Genomic DNA, 17,528 nt, shown 5'->3' on the forward strand with positions numbered 1-17,528 from the left:
CAGGGTACCCCCCAGATGTTATAGGCCCTATCCAAATGTACAGTTGTTTTTTTTGTGTTTGCGTTTCTTTTTCTAGATTTTTATAGTCCAACATATGTGGAGAGCACAGGCAAAGGCTGCAGCAACAATAACAACCATTAAAACGAAGCGACAGCAACGACGCTTCAAATGATTGAACTCTTAAATGGCTGAGGCCTATAAAAACTGGGTGTGCGTGTGTGCGTCGCGGTGTTTGTGGATGCAAATGTGTACTCAGTTATCAACACTTTTTAGTCGCCCGCCCTCCTATCTCGCCCCCTTGCCCCTCCCCCCTCAGCCGCCCCTCGCCCCGTCAAGCGTTTAGGGCCCAACGAAACAGTCAACATTTGCGGACTTTCAAAGCACAGAGACCACAGTGAAAATTCTGGAAGTGAACTAGTAGTGTTCGCATATAGGGTAGATTACGAACCCAAAACTTAAAAACTTTCTATCACGTCACAGTTTTTAGAAAATCGTGGGCAAAGTAAGTAATATTTTATTTTTAGGCACTTTTTACGGGCCAAAACCAAAATATATTTCGAAATTGGAATACTGGAAAGTTTATAGAGATTTGAAACCTCATAAAAGGTTTGTAAAATACTGTTTCAAAACATACTTTTAGACACATTTTTAAAAGAGTTCTGAAAAGAAACATATTCTATGTACCGTAAGTATACATAAATATACATTTTTCAAAATTGTAGTGTTATCTATAATATAATAGAATATTACTAAAGTAAACTACTTGGAATTTTCCTTACAGAATACCCACTGTATTTGAAGCTCGGCAGAATGAATTCATAGAGACATGGCCCTGGCTTTGTTTACTCTATAAAGACATTTTCCGGCTCTAGACTCTCCGTATCTGCCCCGCCCCACCGCCTTACCCTTCCCGAAACCCCCCCCCCCCCCCCCCCTGCATCTCTTTCTTTCTCTGAAAATATCAAGCGAATTGCAATAAGTGGCGGCGATAAATAAAGTGCCCGTCCCCATTTTTATTTTATAGCTAAATCGTGAGACAATAAAATGCTAAGGCAATGAATGCGATGGGAAGTGAAATTAATAAGCACTCGAGTGCAAAGTACTGTTCGCCACTATTATAGGCCGAATGCTGGGGATTTGCATGGAAGTAGGGGGAGAATGCTTATCGCTAATGGGAGCAACAACAGCAGCGCACTGATAACAGGCCGATACCGAAATACATACGAGACGTCGACGTGTGCGTGCCTGTAGATTATTATTATTATTGATTAATAAACAATTTTCTCACTCACACAGAAAATAACTAATAGCTGAAAGCCAGAGGCTGTAGGTATGTACGGTATATATGTATGCACTATTGTGTCGGCCAAAGGCGACGCTACTGATAAGGAATGACCGATTTAGTTCTATAGTTCATAAAGCGATAGCTAACACCAGACTCGATTGACCCACAAAGATGGGGGGACAAACATGAAAGGCATATTTATGTTCACACTTATTTTTGTACTAGGTTCTAGGAAAGAACGCCGAGATCATTGATAAAAGCGAAAAGGAATGACTTGCCAAATTACGTAAGACGCCAGATGAAGAAATTGTTTGGCTTTATAAATTCTAATAAATATGTCTAAGTGCGGGCGTAAATATCATATTTGTTACAGCTACTATAAGCATCTTCTTAAAGATAAGACAGTAAATTTAATGAGCCTTACCAAATAGGATTTTTAATGTATGTAAGTAAAATTGGTTACACATTTTTTACTCGCGTTTAATTCTGGAATCCCTTTTATTCCATATTAAATTACATCAATTCTGAAAACTACAATTTGAGCTTTAAATCGAACTTTCTCAGTACGCCAAATCCGCCAAATATATTATTTGCATACACAAAAAAAAGTAAGATCAAAGCTATTTGATATTATAATAAATCAATTTTTAATACAAAAAAAATTAATTTTACATTAATTAGGGTGAGACAGAGATATGTGTCAAACGAAATGTCAAGTTTGCATTAATTAATATCGGCTTGATATTTGTAGTACCCACTTTTTTCTGTGTAATGACTTAATATCGAAAACACAGCAAATCATCCACAGAAGGATTTATCCTTTATTTCACAGTAAATCATACCATTTATTTAAAACGAAAATATTTGTTGACGTATTTTTCAGAAAAATGTAGCTGCCAAAAAATGGTTTATTGAATTCCGATTCGCAAAGAACCTTCGGAAACATTTCTGTTAATCGATTTGTTTTTCTGTTTCAGTTTTGCTGTTTTTCGAATAATTGGTGGCATATCAGAGTTTCACCTGGATAACTGGACGGGTAAATTGCGAAAAAAGCAACAGCTTTGCCAATTTTCGTTTTTTAAGCAAACACGGTGCAGTGGACACTATAAGTGAATCACGAAACGAGAAAAAATACACAAGTAACGATACAGGGTCGGGAAATCGGGTAAAATTCGCATCCGTGGCCTGACATTTAATTGCCATGTGGGTTTGTGGGTGCTGGTCCTAAAAGGATGTGGGTTCGGAGGTGAGTTAAGTGTTGTTGCGGTACGGTCGTTACACACAAAAAACTCTTATATCAAATTTACCAATTCATATAATGGTAAAATGGGCCGAACCCATCGAATTGTCGATTTAAGATACTCTTAGGTGATAATAAGTAAGAAAAACTAAAAATTTATTAATAAACAATTCATAGTTACACCACAATAGCATAGTAGTTTTTAAGCAATATTATAAAGGTAATTATCAAATTATTGTGGCATATGAAAGCTAAAAAGTTAAAAAATCGTTTTAAATTGTTTAACTCATCCCGTCAGAGTAACAATTTTAATAGTAGTTTAACTGTTTGGTAGCAAACAAACAAAAATAAAATTATAACAGTAAAGTACTATCTTTATAGCTACATTACAATCTGCATTGATCAATTTGATCAAGAATTTTTTTTGTGTGTGTAACAGTTGAAACCCGATAAACGAGCTGCGATTGCATGAGCACACCGGCGACCCTTTCACCTGGATTGTGTTACAACGTTTGCCCTTAGAAAATACATCTCATCGATGCGTTAAACCGCCGGAGCCACCCAAAAAAATCACCACCCAGTATTTGCCATTTCGATGACGACCACGGTGGCCTTTAATCTGTCTCGCAAATTGGCCATGAGCTGATTGCTTTTTTACCTGTTGCGTATTCCCACCCGCAATTCCTGTACCTTCGCCGCGGGGATTTCGACCAAATAGAATCCTTCAATGCATTTGAATTCATCTAATTACTTCATGTATGTAGGAATGTTATGGTTTCATCCGCCCGCGGCGTACAACGTCCATCAGAGTCAGAAACAGTCGGCCATGGAAAGTCTAAATAGTTGTGGGAGGTGGAAGGCCAGTGTCGAACAAAAGGATTTTTACACTTTTGAATAAAAATGTTAATCAAATGTATGCAATTTCTAGGAATACAACGGTACTACCTTGAAATATTATTCAGCCGTTCGAAAAAGGGGAGAAATATTATTAAGTTTTTCAATATTAAATCCGTGCATTATAAGATCCACATATAATTCAAGTATAAGATTGCTATTTTTTTTTTTAAACATAATATATTCCTTACGATTTTTATATAAAAGTAAACTAATCAAATTTTATCATTTTTTGGGCTTAGGAGTGGACACAATATATGTAACTACATATATTTCACAAAGTCATCTTTTTTGTTTGTATTTGCATAAAGTGGCGTCTAATTAATATATTTTTAGCAAAGAACTGCTCACCATTTTCTTAGGAATTAGACTATATACCTCATAAGGAATAGTGACTTTTACTTTAAATTGCATTTCTTTTTAATTTAACGTTACTTTAACCAAGTCGATTGCTATCAGCCATTTTTACCGTACTTTTTTCTATTAAAATGTATTTAATTTTTGAAGAATTTTTAGCCTGGACTAAACTAATAATTTCGTAAATGTTGTTCAAGCAATATCTCATCGTGATTACACAGTACTGAAATTTAACATTTCTTAATTTAGTTTAACATTCTTCCACGGGGCGTCAAGAAATATTTTCCAACTTTTCATTTTACAATTATTTTAAACGTAACCGGAAATGGTGGCGCCAATTCGAGATATTCGCGTGTCCGTTTTAGGTACTATCATTTCAAATTCCCGAGCAATCGATAGCACTCAAAGCTCCAACGGCTCGGTTATCGATGGGAGGCGCAACAGCTGATTTTGATAGTGCCGCCCTGGTCGCGTTCGGTTGAAGTTGAATTTTATTTATTTTTCGCCGGTTTTTGACACAAATGGCCCCGCCAAAGGCCGCCAGCCACCGTCCGGCGGTGCGGCGCAGGAAGTCCGGAACCCTGGTGGACTCCATCCTGGACAAGTACCTCAATGTGCGGTTTTTCAAATACCTGCTGCTGGAGCCGGCCGCTCTGCCCATAGTTGGGCTTTTCGTGCTCCTCGCCGAGGCGGTGATCAACGTGGTGGTCATCCAAAGAGTTCCCTACACGGAGATCGACTGGGTGGCCTACATGCAAGAGTGCGAGGGCTTCCTCAACGGCACCACCAACTATGCCCTGCTCCGCGGTGAGTTTCCGTTCGCTTGCCTATCGTTCCATGTTTATTTTTGGCGACAGGTGACCCCATTTTCGGGTCCCTTTCCTGCACCTGCTCTCGTTTACTTTGACAGGCGATCATGCACCGATTTTAGTAACAAAATTAAGAACACTTTTACTCAATATTCAGAAAAGTCTACCCTTTTCTAATTTATTGTTAAACGTTTAACATTCCTCTTCATGAATGAGTCTAAATACGTTTGGCTTTTCTTTATATTTTAAACAAAAAATAACACATTCTTTACTATTTTCTAAATAATTTGAAAATGTAAGAGCAACAATATCTCTTTTAATCAAAGAACATTTGAGAAATATGTATCTTATGACTCATTTAAATTTGAACTTGAGAGTAATATATCAAGGCTTCATCCTGTACTCATTACTTTTCAATTACAATAGTAAGCTTGTTAGAAAGAGCACAGAAAATCAAAGGCCTACAATCTATATTAAAGCTTTATAAACGTAGTAAAAACTATTTTTCCAAATTCCTTGAAAATTATTAACTTTTTTTTAAGAGATTTGTCAGTTTTTTTTAAATTTTTCTTAGCAGTTTTAAAACTGCTGTTTTCAACAATCAGGAGCTAAACGATTTTTGTATAAATTGATAATTGAAAACCGGAATTAAACATCGATTCCAATAATTTCAGGTAAAAATAGCCTTGCATAAACACAGTGCTTGCTCGAATGACGGTCAATTTGGTTTATTCATCTCGAACCGACTCGCATTTGGAATACTCTCCCTCGGTTCCCGCCCCGAACTTAGATTAGCAACAATAACGTGCGTTAACTTAGACACTAACAAACAGAATCGGCCATCGAGTTGCCAACGACTGTCAGTTGAACATGGACTTGATTTTGTTTATGAAGCCTCCGCTGTCGCCTTGTCCGGATCCGGATCCGCCGCCTTCTTTCGCTTTGGCTTCCTCTTGGTCCGTCCGCTGGCCTTTGGCTTCTGTATCTGCTGGTCCTTCTCCTGGCTTGGTGGATCCCGAACTGGCTCCAGCTTCTCCTGCTGCTGCTGCTGCTGCTCCTCCTTGACCCTCACTCGCTCCTGCGCTGCAACGAGAGATTGGGGGAAAGAGAGAAAGACACCATAATTTAACATAGCTCGCACATAGAACGCACGTATATTTCAACTACGAATTCAAACTCCAAGGTACATTTAGAGATTGCATTGGTAGATCTGGAGATTATTTACGTTGCTTTCTTACTGCCATCTTTGCGATTCGTGATTCCGTGGATCTGGCCGGGGGTATCCTCCTCCAGCTCGGCGTACGCCTCGATCAGAGCCAGTCGCTCCTTGTCCAGTTTCCTTCCCGATGGCACCGTGATCTTGACGTGCACGTAGTGATCGCCGTGTCCGTGGGCATTCACCCGCTTCAGGCCCTTGCCGCGCAGCATTATCTTGTGATGTGACGAGGTGCCCGGCTCCACGTTGATCCACTGGTCCTCGTAGACGCCCTGGACGCGCACAGTGCCGCCCAGCACCGCTTGGGCCAGCGAAATGGCCGCGTCCGTGTGCACATCGGCGCCCTCGCGGCGGAAGTAGTCGCTCCGCTCCACGCGGAAGGTGACGAACAGCTCCTTGCTGCCCACCTGCATGCGCACCGTTTGTCCGTTCTCAATGCCGGCTGGCACCGGAACGGTCACCTTGCGCCGCTGGACCGTGCGTCCTTTGCCCTCGCACTCGCTGCACGGATACTTGATATGCTGCCGGGTGCCCTGGCAGTAGCGGCAGGTGGAGCGCATCACAAAGGGTCCCGTCGAGACGGTTTCGAATCCTGTGCCATTGCAGTACTGACAGCGACCCGGTTTGGTGCCCGGCTCGCACTTGGAGCCGGCGCACTTGGGGCACTGGTCCACCACATTGACGTTGACATCTTTGTTGACGCCGCGTGCGGCCTGGGCGAAAGTCAGGTCCATCACCATCTCCTGGGCCTGGCCGAAACCGAACTTGGAATCGGCGAAGTCATCGAAGCTGTTCGTGCGGAAGTTGCCCTCGCCGAAGATCTTGCGGAAAAGCTCCTCCGGATCGATGGTGGAGCGGAACTGCCAGTTCTGGGAGAAGCCTTCGGGTCCAAAGCCTCCGGCGCCTCCTCCGGGGAAACCGCCGCCCTGGCGACCCATGTTCTCTGCCGTCTGGCCATAGGTGTCGTACTCACGGCGCTTCTGCTCGTCGCTAAGCACTTCGTAGGCCTCCGAGACCTCCTGGAACTTGCGGCCCGCATCCGGGTCCTCCTTGTTCGTGTCCGGATGGTACTTCTTGGCCAGCTGGTAGTAGGCCTTCTTGATATCCTTGCCGTTGGCGTTCTTGGCCACGCCCAGCGTCGTGTAGTAATCCTTGGCCAGGAGATTGCGCGTGGTGTGCAGGTGCCGGGTTTGTGGCGGATTTTTGCTCCGCGGTGGGCTCCAAGCGCTGGAGAGGCTTCGTTGGGCGATGGCACTGGGCGCGGAGTACGCGGCGGACGCCAGGCAGCTGCGCACCGCCGGCAGGTGCCGAAACACGATTAAATTTTTACACGAAATCATCATTTTTCCATAAAAGTATCAGTTTTTCAGCTAACATGCCGTAACCTCCATGCTGCCCTACGAAAGTTTTTCTCTCGCTCGCACCTTCGCTCGGTGTTCCGTTCCCGTTGACGTTTTGACAGTCGCCCCGAAACGCAGGCCGTTACGTCAGCCGCTTGCGCAGTCAAAACAGCTGATTTTGAATTTAAAATGAATGGGTAACGGCCAAATGGCGGGAAATTCGAACGTTCTGGAAAGAGTTTATTTTATATAATTTGATTATTACATACTATTAAGCAGCTTAACATGTTAACATTCGCATTAAATGTACAATATATTGGAAAACCATTGGTTTTGAAACTTTTTGTTTACCAAAAGAACCATAGAGTTTCAAAATTCGCAGAATACATTTTTCCTTTTCAAGAAAAAGTTTTTGAAAAATAACTTATGGTGTACAATAAATAAAAAAAGAACTTAGGAATTAAAATATATTTTTTTAGTATTTTCTAAAACTATTGCTGCCTCGATACCATTCCAATTCATACATATATTTCTTGTTTTCCCCAGGAGACACTGGACCTCTGGTTTATCCAGCTGCCTTCGTTTACATCTACTCGGCTCTCTACTACGTGACATCCCACGGAACAAATGTCCGCCTGGCGCAGTACATATTCGCCGGGATCTACCTGCTCCAGCTGGCCCTGGTGCTGAGATTATACTCGAAGAGCAGGAAGGTGCCGCCCTACGTCCTGGTGCTCAGTGCCTTCACCTCGTACCGCATCCATTCGATCTATGTTCTGCGTCTCTTCAACGACCCGGTGGCAGTACTACTGCTCTACGCCTCCCTCAATCTCTTTCTGGATCGACGATGGACCCTCGGCAGCACCTTCTTCAGCTTGGCGGTGGGCGTTAAGATGAACATCTTGCTGTTCGCCCCGGCTCTGTTCCTGTTCTATTTGGCCAATCTGGGACTCCTGAAGACGATCCTCCAGTTGGCCGTTTGTGGAGTGATACAGCTGCTGCTAGGGGCTCCCTTCCTGCTCACGTATCCTGTGGAGTATCTCCGGGGAAGCTTTGATTTGGGTCGCATCTTCGAGCACAAGTGGACGGTCAACTACCGGTTTTTGAGCAGAGAACTCTTTGAGAACAGATCCTTCCACCTTTCGCTATTGGGCCTACACTTACTGCTTCTCCTGGCCATTGCAAAGCCCACCTGGACCTACTTCCAGAGCTACGTGCGCCTGCGCCGCGTTGAGGATCAGTTGCAGCCGCAAATTGACCAGCAGAATCGTGAAGTCAAGGCTCAGAAAAAGGTAAGAAAGGCGCAAAAGGACAAGGATGAGAAGAATTTCACAGCCGAGCAACAGTCCTTCCTAAAAGCCTTCGAAAAGAGTCTGCAGAAGTCATCTGGAGCGAAGGCAACTCCAGCTCCTACCCAGTCGGAACCGGAACGCTATGGCATCCACTTCGATCGCTGCACTCAACTGGCCTTGTTGCCATTCTTCCTCTGCAACCTGGTGGGAGTGGCCTGCTCCCGATCCTTGCACTATCAGTTCTACGTTTGGTACTTCCACTCGCTGCCCTATTTGGCCTGGTCTACGCCGTACTCCCTGGGAGTGCGATGCCTCATCCTGGGACTCATTGAGTACTGCTGGAACACCTATCCCAGCACGAACTTCTCCAGCGCTGCCCTGCACTTCACCCACATCCTCTTGCTTGCGGGTGTGGCCAAACAACTCATTCAGACCATGCGAATAAATAATGCAGCCAAGAAGGAGCAGCAGGAACAGCAGAAGAAGGAGCAACAGCAAGAGCAGAAGAAGGTTCAGTAGGAGGAGGAACTTTTTAGCCACGAGTGCCACTTAAAAAAGTTGATTATGCCAAATAAAAAGTACATTAAAATTCCTTTTTGTTCACTTACTTTGTGGAAGGTACGTTCATCCTTTCAAAATGCGTTGTATAAATAACATTATGGCTTTAATGTGTTGTAAGTAGTACTACAAAGGCAAGTTTAAAATTGATTTAATTTTATTTGGATACGTTAGTCTTTTGTATGGGCGCTGAACAAACGGCGGGGAGTTGGTTACCAACTCGGCCCGCGATAAATGCAACCTACTATCTACATAAAATAACTTAAGCAATGTCCGCTTAAAACTACAAGAGCAATATTGGTGCTGTGACCTTCCCATTGAATGTAAGAAAAAGCTCGAAGCTCCGCGTCAATCGCTGCCCACCGCCGTGGTGGGCGTTAGCAGGCTGAGGGGCGTGGCACCGGGAGCACTCACTGCCGGAGGATTGGGGGAAGATGGAGCCGCCGTCGCTGTCGCAGATTCTTCCGCCGGCACACTGCTGCTCCTCTGGATGCTAAAGAATCGCAGGAGCGTCGTCTCGCTATTTCTCCTACTAGAGGTTGGGGTTCTTGGTTGATGTTGTGTGTGGGAATGGGTGGAGTTGCCAGCCGGTGTACCACCGCCTCCATCCGTGTGGGAGATGCGCCTGCGGGGCGTGGCCTGCAATCTGGGACTGCACTCGGATTGCCGCAGACTCTGGAGACGAGGAGATGCCAGAACATCCGCCTGCTGCTCCTCGCTGATCTTATCACTTAGCGTCACATGTGCCCTGCCACTCATCAGCTTCTGTTTCCGGATATTCGTCAGCCAGTCAACCTTCTCCTTGGCTTTACGCTTGGGCGACATAATGCCCAGGTGGGGTGCCTCACCATCCAGCACGTAATTGGGCAGGTTGGAGGTAGGAGAGTAGATTATGGCAGAGATTGGCGGTGGGTTGGCTGCCTCGGATGTTGCCGCGGCTGCTGCTGCTGCCGCTGAAGTCGTTGGCGGGGAGGTGTACATGTGGTTCACATTTTCACTCAAAGGTGAATGACCTGGCGTGCTGAGGAGCTTGTGCAGTGGAGACACATCTTCCGCCGCAGAGTTCTCCTTTTGCCGTTTACTTGGGGAGGCGTCTTCTTCGTTTATGGGTTGCAGTTGTATGTGCCGGCAAGTCGTTTCCTGACTAGAAGGGCCAAAAAGCCGCCTGCCACGAGACTCCAACGGTTTGGCTCGCTTCTGGGGCTGATCTGTGCCTTCCGTATCCGGTCCAGCTACACCCAGCATTTCCAGAAATGAGCGTTTGGTCGTGGTCTTTTCTACAGAGCCAGGGGTACGTTCATTTTGGTCCATGAGGCGCTTCAGCGAGCGCGGCGTGGACTCCAGATCTCGAAGATTGTACTTGTGGTTTCCACTAGATGGTCCAGTAGACTTTCTGCCAAATTCCCTGACGTAGGAGGCAGTTCCTCGATAATTTTCGGAACGTTCTGCCTCACTGAGGCCATCCAGATCCGGTCCAATCCGCCAGATCTTGTGACGTGCATCATCGCTGCAAGTGACAATGGGGCAATCGTGACTGGAGCCCCAGGCCACACAGGTCACTTCCACCGTGTGCCCCGCTAGGGCCACCAGTGGCTCCTCAGCATGATCCAGGTTCCAGATGTAAGCCCGCTCGTCACTGCTCCCGCTCAGCAGATACTTGCCGTCCGGGCTGAGGCACGATTTTATGTAGAACGTGGAGTTGAGCAGACCCTTGTAGCAGGCCAGCGGGCGGGGTGAGTAGGAAGCCAGGTTATAGCAATAAATGGTATTGTCCATACAGTTGGCATATAGTCTCGTGCCCGAAGCGTCCACAATGAGGTTGGTGAATCCCCGGAAGGTGGAATGGCCGGCATACGGCAACTTGTGCCTGGGCAGTGGCTCCTTTTTGTAGGCCGTATAGTTCCGCCGCAGGTCCCACACCTTAATGACTCCATCGCCGGCACCGCAGGAGATAAGCGTGTCGTTATCTTGGAAGGCCAAGCCCGTGATGCTGCTCGAGGTGGTTCCCCCAGCCATTTTGGGAGTGCGTGTGCGCTGCTTTCGCTGGGACACTGGAGTGCCCGGCCCACCCGTGTGGCCGCTGTAGATGCAATTGTCCACACGCGACGTGAGGTCCATGTTGAGGTTTGCCCTGATATCCCAGATGAGAATAGCCCCATCACGACCGCCGGTGGCAAAGACTGCGGGATCAGTCCGCTTAAAGGCCGCCGATTTAACGGATCTTGTGTGACCCACATAGGAGTTCAGGCCACGGATGCCGGAGCCAGCCACCTCCCACAGTCTGGCCGTGTGATCCCCCGAGGCGGAGACGAAACGCATCTGGCCGGGGGCCCACTCCAGGTCGAAAACGGCGTTGTAGTGGCACTGGGGACCCACCAGGGACTGCTCCTCCGGTTGGTGGTTCCGCTGCGTGGTGTCCTGCAGCGTGATCTTGCCGTCCTCGTTGGCAATCGCCAGGATGTGCCGGTAGCCATCGCAGTTGGCGAACTTGGCGGAGAAGATCGGCGGCTCCGGATTGAAGTCCGGGCAGTAGTTGGCCGGCGCAATGCCGCGCCAGCTGTCCTCCTTGGCCACTGAAAGGCGACGCAGGGCGAAGTCGTATGTCCTTTCATTGGCTGAAAACGAGAGGGGAAAACGTGAAATTAGTGCCGTGGCTTTGCCATAGTTTTTCACGGATTTTCTGCAAGATCAGCAGTTTCCAGCGAAACATCTTATGGGGTTTCTCAACTATCATAGTCGATCCTCAACGATCAGGTGCATATACCTTTGAGATAGTGGCAGTTTAGACTGGTAAACCCTTTGAACCCTTTTTGAAATCAACACCTTTGCTCACAGGAAATTCGAGCGCCAAAAGTGAGATTCTCCCGCCAAGCGAAAAACTCACCGTATCCGTGCTCCCTGGCCCGCAACTTGTTGTATATGTTCATCCTGCAATCCGCTCGGCGACTGCTCCTTAAATTCCGCGTTTTGAACTGTATTAATTGCTATTTCCTTTGAAATAAAACAACCTACGATGCATCGAAAATATTTTTCAACGACGCAGCTGGACCTTTTGGTAGTGTGACCGTGTTCGTATGAGCAGAATATGCCTTTTGGAGCGAAAATATATTATCGAACCGCCAAAAACTTAAGAATTGTATTTTTGTATTTAGGGTATTCCCGAAACTGTTGAATTGTCGAGTTTTGGTCAGCTGTTACCCGCTGCCCATTTAAATTGAACTTTCACAAATTACATCGTTTCAACCACCTCGAGGCTGTTGCTGCAAACCAGAGTTAAGTTGTTCTTTTTTAAAAATCACGCTAACTATGTAACAATTAAGTATCACCAGATTATTTACTTTACGGAGTACCTAGGTTATTTAGTTTAGAAGTGTGTCGCTGTGTACAAAAATTCCTTCGTATTCGTAATTTTTTAAATGAAATAACCCTTTAAAAAATACTTACAGCTAATATCCGTTTCCAATTCTCAGTTTGGGATTGGGCGACTAAACTACTACTGGTCACACTGACTCAGCTATATTTTGTTTTTGTTGCTGTTCGTTTTATGTTTCATAGAAGTTGCGCATAAATTCCCTATCAAATCATTAACAATTTGCGCATTTAAATGCAGCCGCCCCTTTTTAGTTGCTTGCGCTAGGAGTTGGAATCCCAGAAAGATCGCTGGATACACACGCACACAGACGCAGAAGCGAGGGAAGGACCCAAGGATACAATTCAAGGACTGCAGCAACAAAAACACAGGTGAGCGGGCAGGGCGCCAAAGTTGGATTTCTATTCTTGTTTTTGACGGGGGAGGGTACGATGTGCCTGTTGCAATCAATAACACCCAGAAGGCAAAGACCCCCCTGGGGAAAACAGAACACGCAAATGCAGGAACCCGAAAACTTTGGTGGGCCGTGGGTGTCGATTGAAGTTAGCCCACAAGTAGTCAAACAAACTCAAGAGCCCAATTGTTTTGGCTGTAGCGCACTTCCGCATTCCACCGCTGTCCTTGGAGGAGACCCACCCACTCCCACTGCCACTCCTCCTCTTTAAAGGATAGGCCTCCTTTCGGACCGGCCGTTTTATTGCACTTTGCGTGACCTTAACCATTTGGAGCGGTACGTGTCATGACACGCTTATATGCTAGACGTTATCTAACTGGAATAGGAATTCACTTAGTTAAATTAGCAGCCAGGGAAGCCCTGCTCTAGATTAAGCTTAGTTACGACCTGGGTGGGATCTACATAGCTCTGGCTATAACGCATATACATATATCTGGTAGCTTGAACTCTGCCGACCCGCCAGGTGATTCCTACTCCTCATGGTTTGCTAGCCCTGGTCTAGACTCCTTGTTTGGACAGTTGGAAAAGCTGCCGCATTTCCATTTAAGGCTCCAACACGTACGACACGCGCTTCGACGCCGTTAGAACGACCTTATAAATACGGTTAGAGAAGAACAGTTTGCCATCCATTATTAATACGGTCGAACCTCTTTATATCGTACTGACTTCGGCTTTATTTTGTATTAACAACAGCCAGTTATGATAGCCTCAATTCGTCTTCTCAAGAATGTTTTATTTTTATAATGAAAGGCCCTTGTGACGAACGCACGATAACGAGTTCTAGTGCCTTACAGTCAAAGTTCTAAAGATAGAATTCTCTGTACTCCAATGTTTGTTTTGTTTTTAGACTGATAAATACACAAATTGTTGACATTAAGGAAACGCTATAAACGTTTTTATAGAAAAAAATTAAAAGTGTTATAAGCTGATTTTATTTAAATCGGTAAGATATATTTTTAAAGTAGCTGAACGAAAATTATAGACCATAAAAATGACCAGTTTCAATATTCTAAGAAGTGTAGGTCAAATTAATTGTATTACTGAATGACTCATCCTAGTTAAAGGTAGGCCATACGGACTGTTTTATTGCTCACTCCACTTAAAACACAATGAAACACAAAGACCCCGAGGCAAAGAAAGGAGCCGGAATTCTTTATCTAAAGATACGCCGTCGATGAACGTTTCACAATCATTCATGTTTCTCTATCTATACCTGTAATTCCCTTATCAATGCTTGCAACTGGAATCGGTGTAATATATGTGTGATATATAGCAACGATGTCGGTGGCCGGGCTTCGGCAATGTCTGCTACTCTGGAGCGTCGACTACTGGAACTTGGAAGGTAAAACGCTGAAAAGTGTAGAGCTGCTTTTCTCTTCAGTTGCCAGTACACGGTTTTCAGTTGTTTTCCCGTTTTGTTTGGGCGGCTCAAGTTGCTTGATTTGCTTGAATTGCTCCACCACAATGCTTTAGTCAATGAATATGCAGCGATAATAATGTCTGAATCCGAATCGCACCCCTCCCTTCCGCTTTAGTCATGGCTGACAATGTCTTCAAGTCGCACGATATCGGGCTGCGGGCGCAGAAGAAAATCCTCTCACGCATGGCCACCAAAAACATCGCGAAGACCTTTATCGATGGGACAACGGCCTCGCTGCTGGACAACCTGTACAGGCTCTGCAAGATGCACACCGGGAACAAGGCCAAGGCGGAGAAGCTGATCAAGAACATCATCAAGATTGTGATCAAGATCGGGGTACTCCACCGGAACAATCAGTTCAGCGAGGAGGAGCTGGAAAAGGCGGAGAACTTTAAGAGAAAGTTTCAGGTAAGTCTTCTTTTAGATACTAAAAAAAAAACTTGTTAAAAGGAAAAAACTTGTTATATGTGCAACGCACATTGCGCATATACATATAAAGAAGTATATTTCATCGAAATATTCTGATTATTAAATTAAAAATGTATGAATAATTTAATATTGCGTTAACCAGCAATTCTAATTTTTCATTCCTAGAACTGGAAACTGTATGTCAGACCCCTTATTTTAAACTTCGCGAATCGATTTTTTATAATTTTAAAGATTTTCATTAAAGAAATATACTTTTATCGGCTTGTTCGAATTTTTAAGTTAAAAGCCAATTCTTTTAGGAGCAATCAAATTTTCTTTATATATTATCTAATTTAGTTAGATTCAATAAACACAGATAACAGAAACTGTATTAACCCCACTTTATTTCCCTGCAGAACACCCAGCTCTCCATCATATCGTTCTACGAAGTGGACTTCACGTTCGACCTGGCCTACCTGCAGAAATCCATAGCCGAGTCGCAAATGGCACTGAAGTCGATTGTACAGCCGCATCTCACAGAGAAGTCGCTGGGCCGCATCGACGAGGTGTTCGATTTCTTTGGCGAGGAGACGCTGCTGGAAACGGCTTTCCGATCCGACTCCCCCTATCGCGAGGTGATGGGAAAGATCGTGGCCGACATTAACGCCGCCATGGAAACGGGGGATATATGAGGAGACCGGCAAACGAACTGAGCTGTCATTGCGTGCTATGAACGAAAGGCTATCTATCGAAACCAAAAAGCAGCCAGTAGCTAGTTGCAAATGGAAAATGCTTACTTAAGAGCTCACCCACCAACACCAAAATACAAAATCTAGATATAGCTATGGGACAGCAACGACAGTGGGGGAAAGCAGGGAAAATGGAAAAAGACATATGTTTAAACAAGAGTTTAATTAAGTTTAACTAGTGATATACCATTGACAACAATATCAAAAGTGTAAAGACGTCCGTATTGTTTATTTTGATGACAACGTTAACATTTGTGTACTCAAAGTCTATATAGTAATAATTAGGAAGAACCAAATGCATTTCGCCAAAGGAATTCACCTATCGGAAATTGTAAACTCGAGCAAAATGCTTTTATCGGTTTGTAAGTTGTTAATCGTATGTGTGAAAGTCACTGTATATGTGTAAGTCTAGGTGTTAAATGGGAAATACTTCAGCACATAAGCAATTATTAGTGGTCAACTTTTTGATACTCCAAAACTCGCTGTTTCCAATCGCAACTACCTGTACGCATATGTGCCCCACAGACACCGTCTTAGTCAGACTTCAAAGTACTTAACTGATCGTTGCTGATCGGAATCACCTAATACCCAACTCACAAGCGTAAGCGTTAGTCCATTGGTTATGCTAAGTTGTCACCAGAACCTGTTTATCTATCATCTCCTTTTGTCTGAGAGCTAGCTCCGCACATCTATTTGTATTTCTCTATGTATTCCATGCCTCAAAGGGTCGGTAACCTTAAGCATTATTTATGATACTCCCACAATGATATTCCAAGTACCAGAAACATATCGGAACTATTTAAAAGAAAACATCGCTAAAGGGACAATAAGTTCTTTGAATTTCTCTATAACTTCTGGTTAACGCGGGAAAGCACAATTTTAGTCGTATAGATTTTAAATATTTATTTGTTTACCAACAAAACTATGTTGACTATAAAAATAAAAGCAACAATTACCAAAATGTTTTAATTTCTACTACTAAGACCACCAATCACTATGACCACAAAGCGGCGAGCGACTTTTAACGACAGCCTGGATTTAAGTTTTTCACTGACTTCACTGGGATATTACTGGATTTGGGGATCTAGTAAAAGCAGCAGAAGTGGGATCCACCTGCACTGGCTGGAAGAGCTTGATATCGCATTGAAGGTGTCTAAAAGAATTAAATAATATATTTTGATATTTATACCCGTTACTCGTAAGTAAAGCATATATTGTACTCGCTGAAAAAGACGTAGCAGGTTAAAGTATGCGTATTAGACTCTATAAAGTCCATATATAAATGATCAATATTACTAACCCAGTCGATCTAGCTAAATCTGTCTGTCCGCGACAGACGCGGTGATCTTTAAAAATGTAAGAGCTACAGATTTTAGATTTAAGTTGCAAATTCCTAAGTTTTTCATTTATAAAGCAGTTTTGTTAACCCAGGTGCTATGATATATATGATTTTTTATTGTTTTATAAATGTTCATCATTTCCCCAATATTTTTACAATTTTAAAAAAGTTGAACGTCATAGCGCGAACAAATGTGCCACATTAACTTGTTTTCGGTATAAGGTATGATTCATAGGTCTACGATTTTTCAAATAGAATAAATAAAATAACTCATTTTAGGTCCCTTATTAAGATATCTGAAAATAAACTTTTAGATCAAAGATCGCTCTTTTTTCGGTAGAAAAAATGCTGTGAATGCAGTAATATCCTTCGGGCACTGGAAGAACAACAGTCACTCTATGATCCAGATAGCTAATTGGCAACTTTTCGACATAAACATCATGCTGTAATATGTATCAAAGAGTATTTAAATTTGATTGATCATAAAGGGGCTATGAAGCTTACATTGTAAGGGCAAGAGTGGTTAACATTTGAATATGGAGCAAACATATCGTAGAAAAATTTTATCAACTGATTCTGTTTTCCCTTAAGGTATTTACAGCCGTTCAAAGTAAAGTCATAAAGAAAGGGTTTGTATCCATTCAGTCTCTTGAGCACTTTCACTCTTATCTTAAACGAAAATAGAAGTAACAATTTAGAACAATGTTATAAAAATTAAGTGTAAATAATTTTATACCATTATATTATTGATTGGCAATTTATAGAACTTTGTCTTCAGTGTCATGTATTTATAGGTG

The 17,528-nt window shown here is 43.8% G+C and overlaps 4 protein-coding genes across 8 annotated transcripts; 2 read left to right on the forward strand and 2 right to left on the reverse strand.

Annotated features, from left to right (window-relative positions):
* Nucleotides 1-4,229: 4,229 nt before the first annotated feature.
* LOC119549311 (lethal(2)neighbour of tid protein) lies at nt 4,230-8,999 on the forward strand. Its single transcript, XM_037857274.1, has 2 exons — nt 4,230-4,583; nt 7,688-8,999. Exons 1-2 carry the CDS (start codon nt 4,298-4,300, stop codon nt 8,950-8,952), a joined length of 1,551 nt encoding a protein of 516 aa, XP_037713202.1. The 5' UTR covers nt 4,230-4,297; the 3' UTR covers nt 8,953-8,999.
* LOC119549310 (protein tumorous imaginal discs, mitochondrial) lies at nt 5,147-7,239 on the reverse strand. Of its 4 annotated transcripts, none has more exons than XM_037857271.1 (2): nt 5,824-7,239; nt 5,147-5,663 (listed from the first exon to the last, which is right to left on the reverse strand). In XM_037857271.1, the coding sequence occupies exons 1-2, from the start codon at nt 7,142-7,144 to the stop codon at nt 5,446-5,448; spliced, it is 1,539 nt and encodes a 512-aa protein (XP_037713199.1). In that variant the 5' UTR covers nt 7,145-7,239; the 3' UTR covers nt 5,147-5,445. The 4 variants fall into 4 exon arrangements, with proteins under 4 accessions (XP_037713199.1, XP_037713200.1, XP_037713198.1 ...); XM_037857272.1 differs by having other exon boundaries at nt 5,147-5,668; XM_037857270.1 differs by having other exon boundaries at nt 5,147-5,668; nt 5,811-7,239.
* Nucleotides 9,000-9,130: 131 nt separating the features above from the next.
* On the reverse strand, nt 9,131-12,058 carry LOC119549309 (protein lethal(2)denticleless). Its single transcript, XM_037857269.1, has 2 exons — nt 11,876-12,058; nt 9,131-11,606 (listed from the first exon to the last, which is right to left on the reverse strand). The coding sequence occupies exons 1-2, from the start codon at nt 11,916-11,918 to the stop codon at nt 9,340-9,342; spliced, it is 2,310 nt and encodes a 769-aa protein (XP_037713197.1). The 5' UTR covers nt 11,919-12,058; the 3' UTR covers nt 9,131-9,339.
* A 431-nt stretch (nt 12,059-12,489) lies between these two features.
* On the forward strand, nt 12,490-15,449 carry LOC119551381 (tumor necrosis factor alpha-induced protein 8-like protein). 2 transcript variants are annotated; one of them, XM_037860703.1, is made up of 4 exons: nt 12,490-12,732; nt 14,089-14,157; nt 14,351-14,643; nt 15,060-15,449. In XM_037860703.1, exons 2-4 carry the CDS (start codon nt 14,094-14,096, stop codon nt 15,333-15,335), a joined length of 633 nt encoding a protein of 210 aa, XP_037716631.1. In that variant the 5' UTR covers nt 12,490-12,732; nt 14,089-14,093; the 3' UTR covers nt 15,336-15,449. The 2 variants fall into 2 exon arrangements, with proteins under 2 accessions (XP_037716631.1, XP_037716632.1); XM_037860704.1 differs by lacking the exon at nt 14,089-14,157 and having other exon boundaries at nt 12,493-12,732.
* Nucleotides 15,450-17,528: the final 2,079 nt, after the last annotated feature.

This window comes from Drosophila subpulchrella, chromosome 2R (genome assembly GCF_014743375.2).
Source record: "Drosophila subpulchrella strain 33 F10 #4 breed RU33 chromosome 2R, RU_Dsub_v1.1 Primary Assembly, whole genome shotgun sequence".
NCBI classification, from domain to species: Eukaryota; Metazoa; Arthropoda; class Insecta; order Diptera; family Drosophilidae; genus Drosophila; species Drosophila subpulchrella.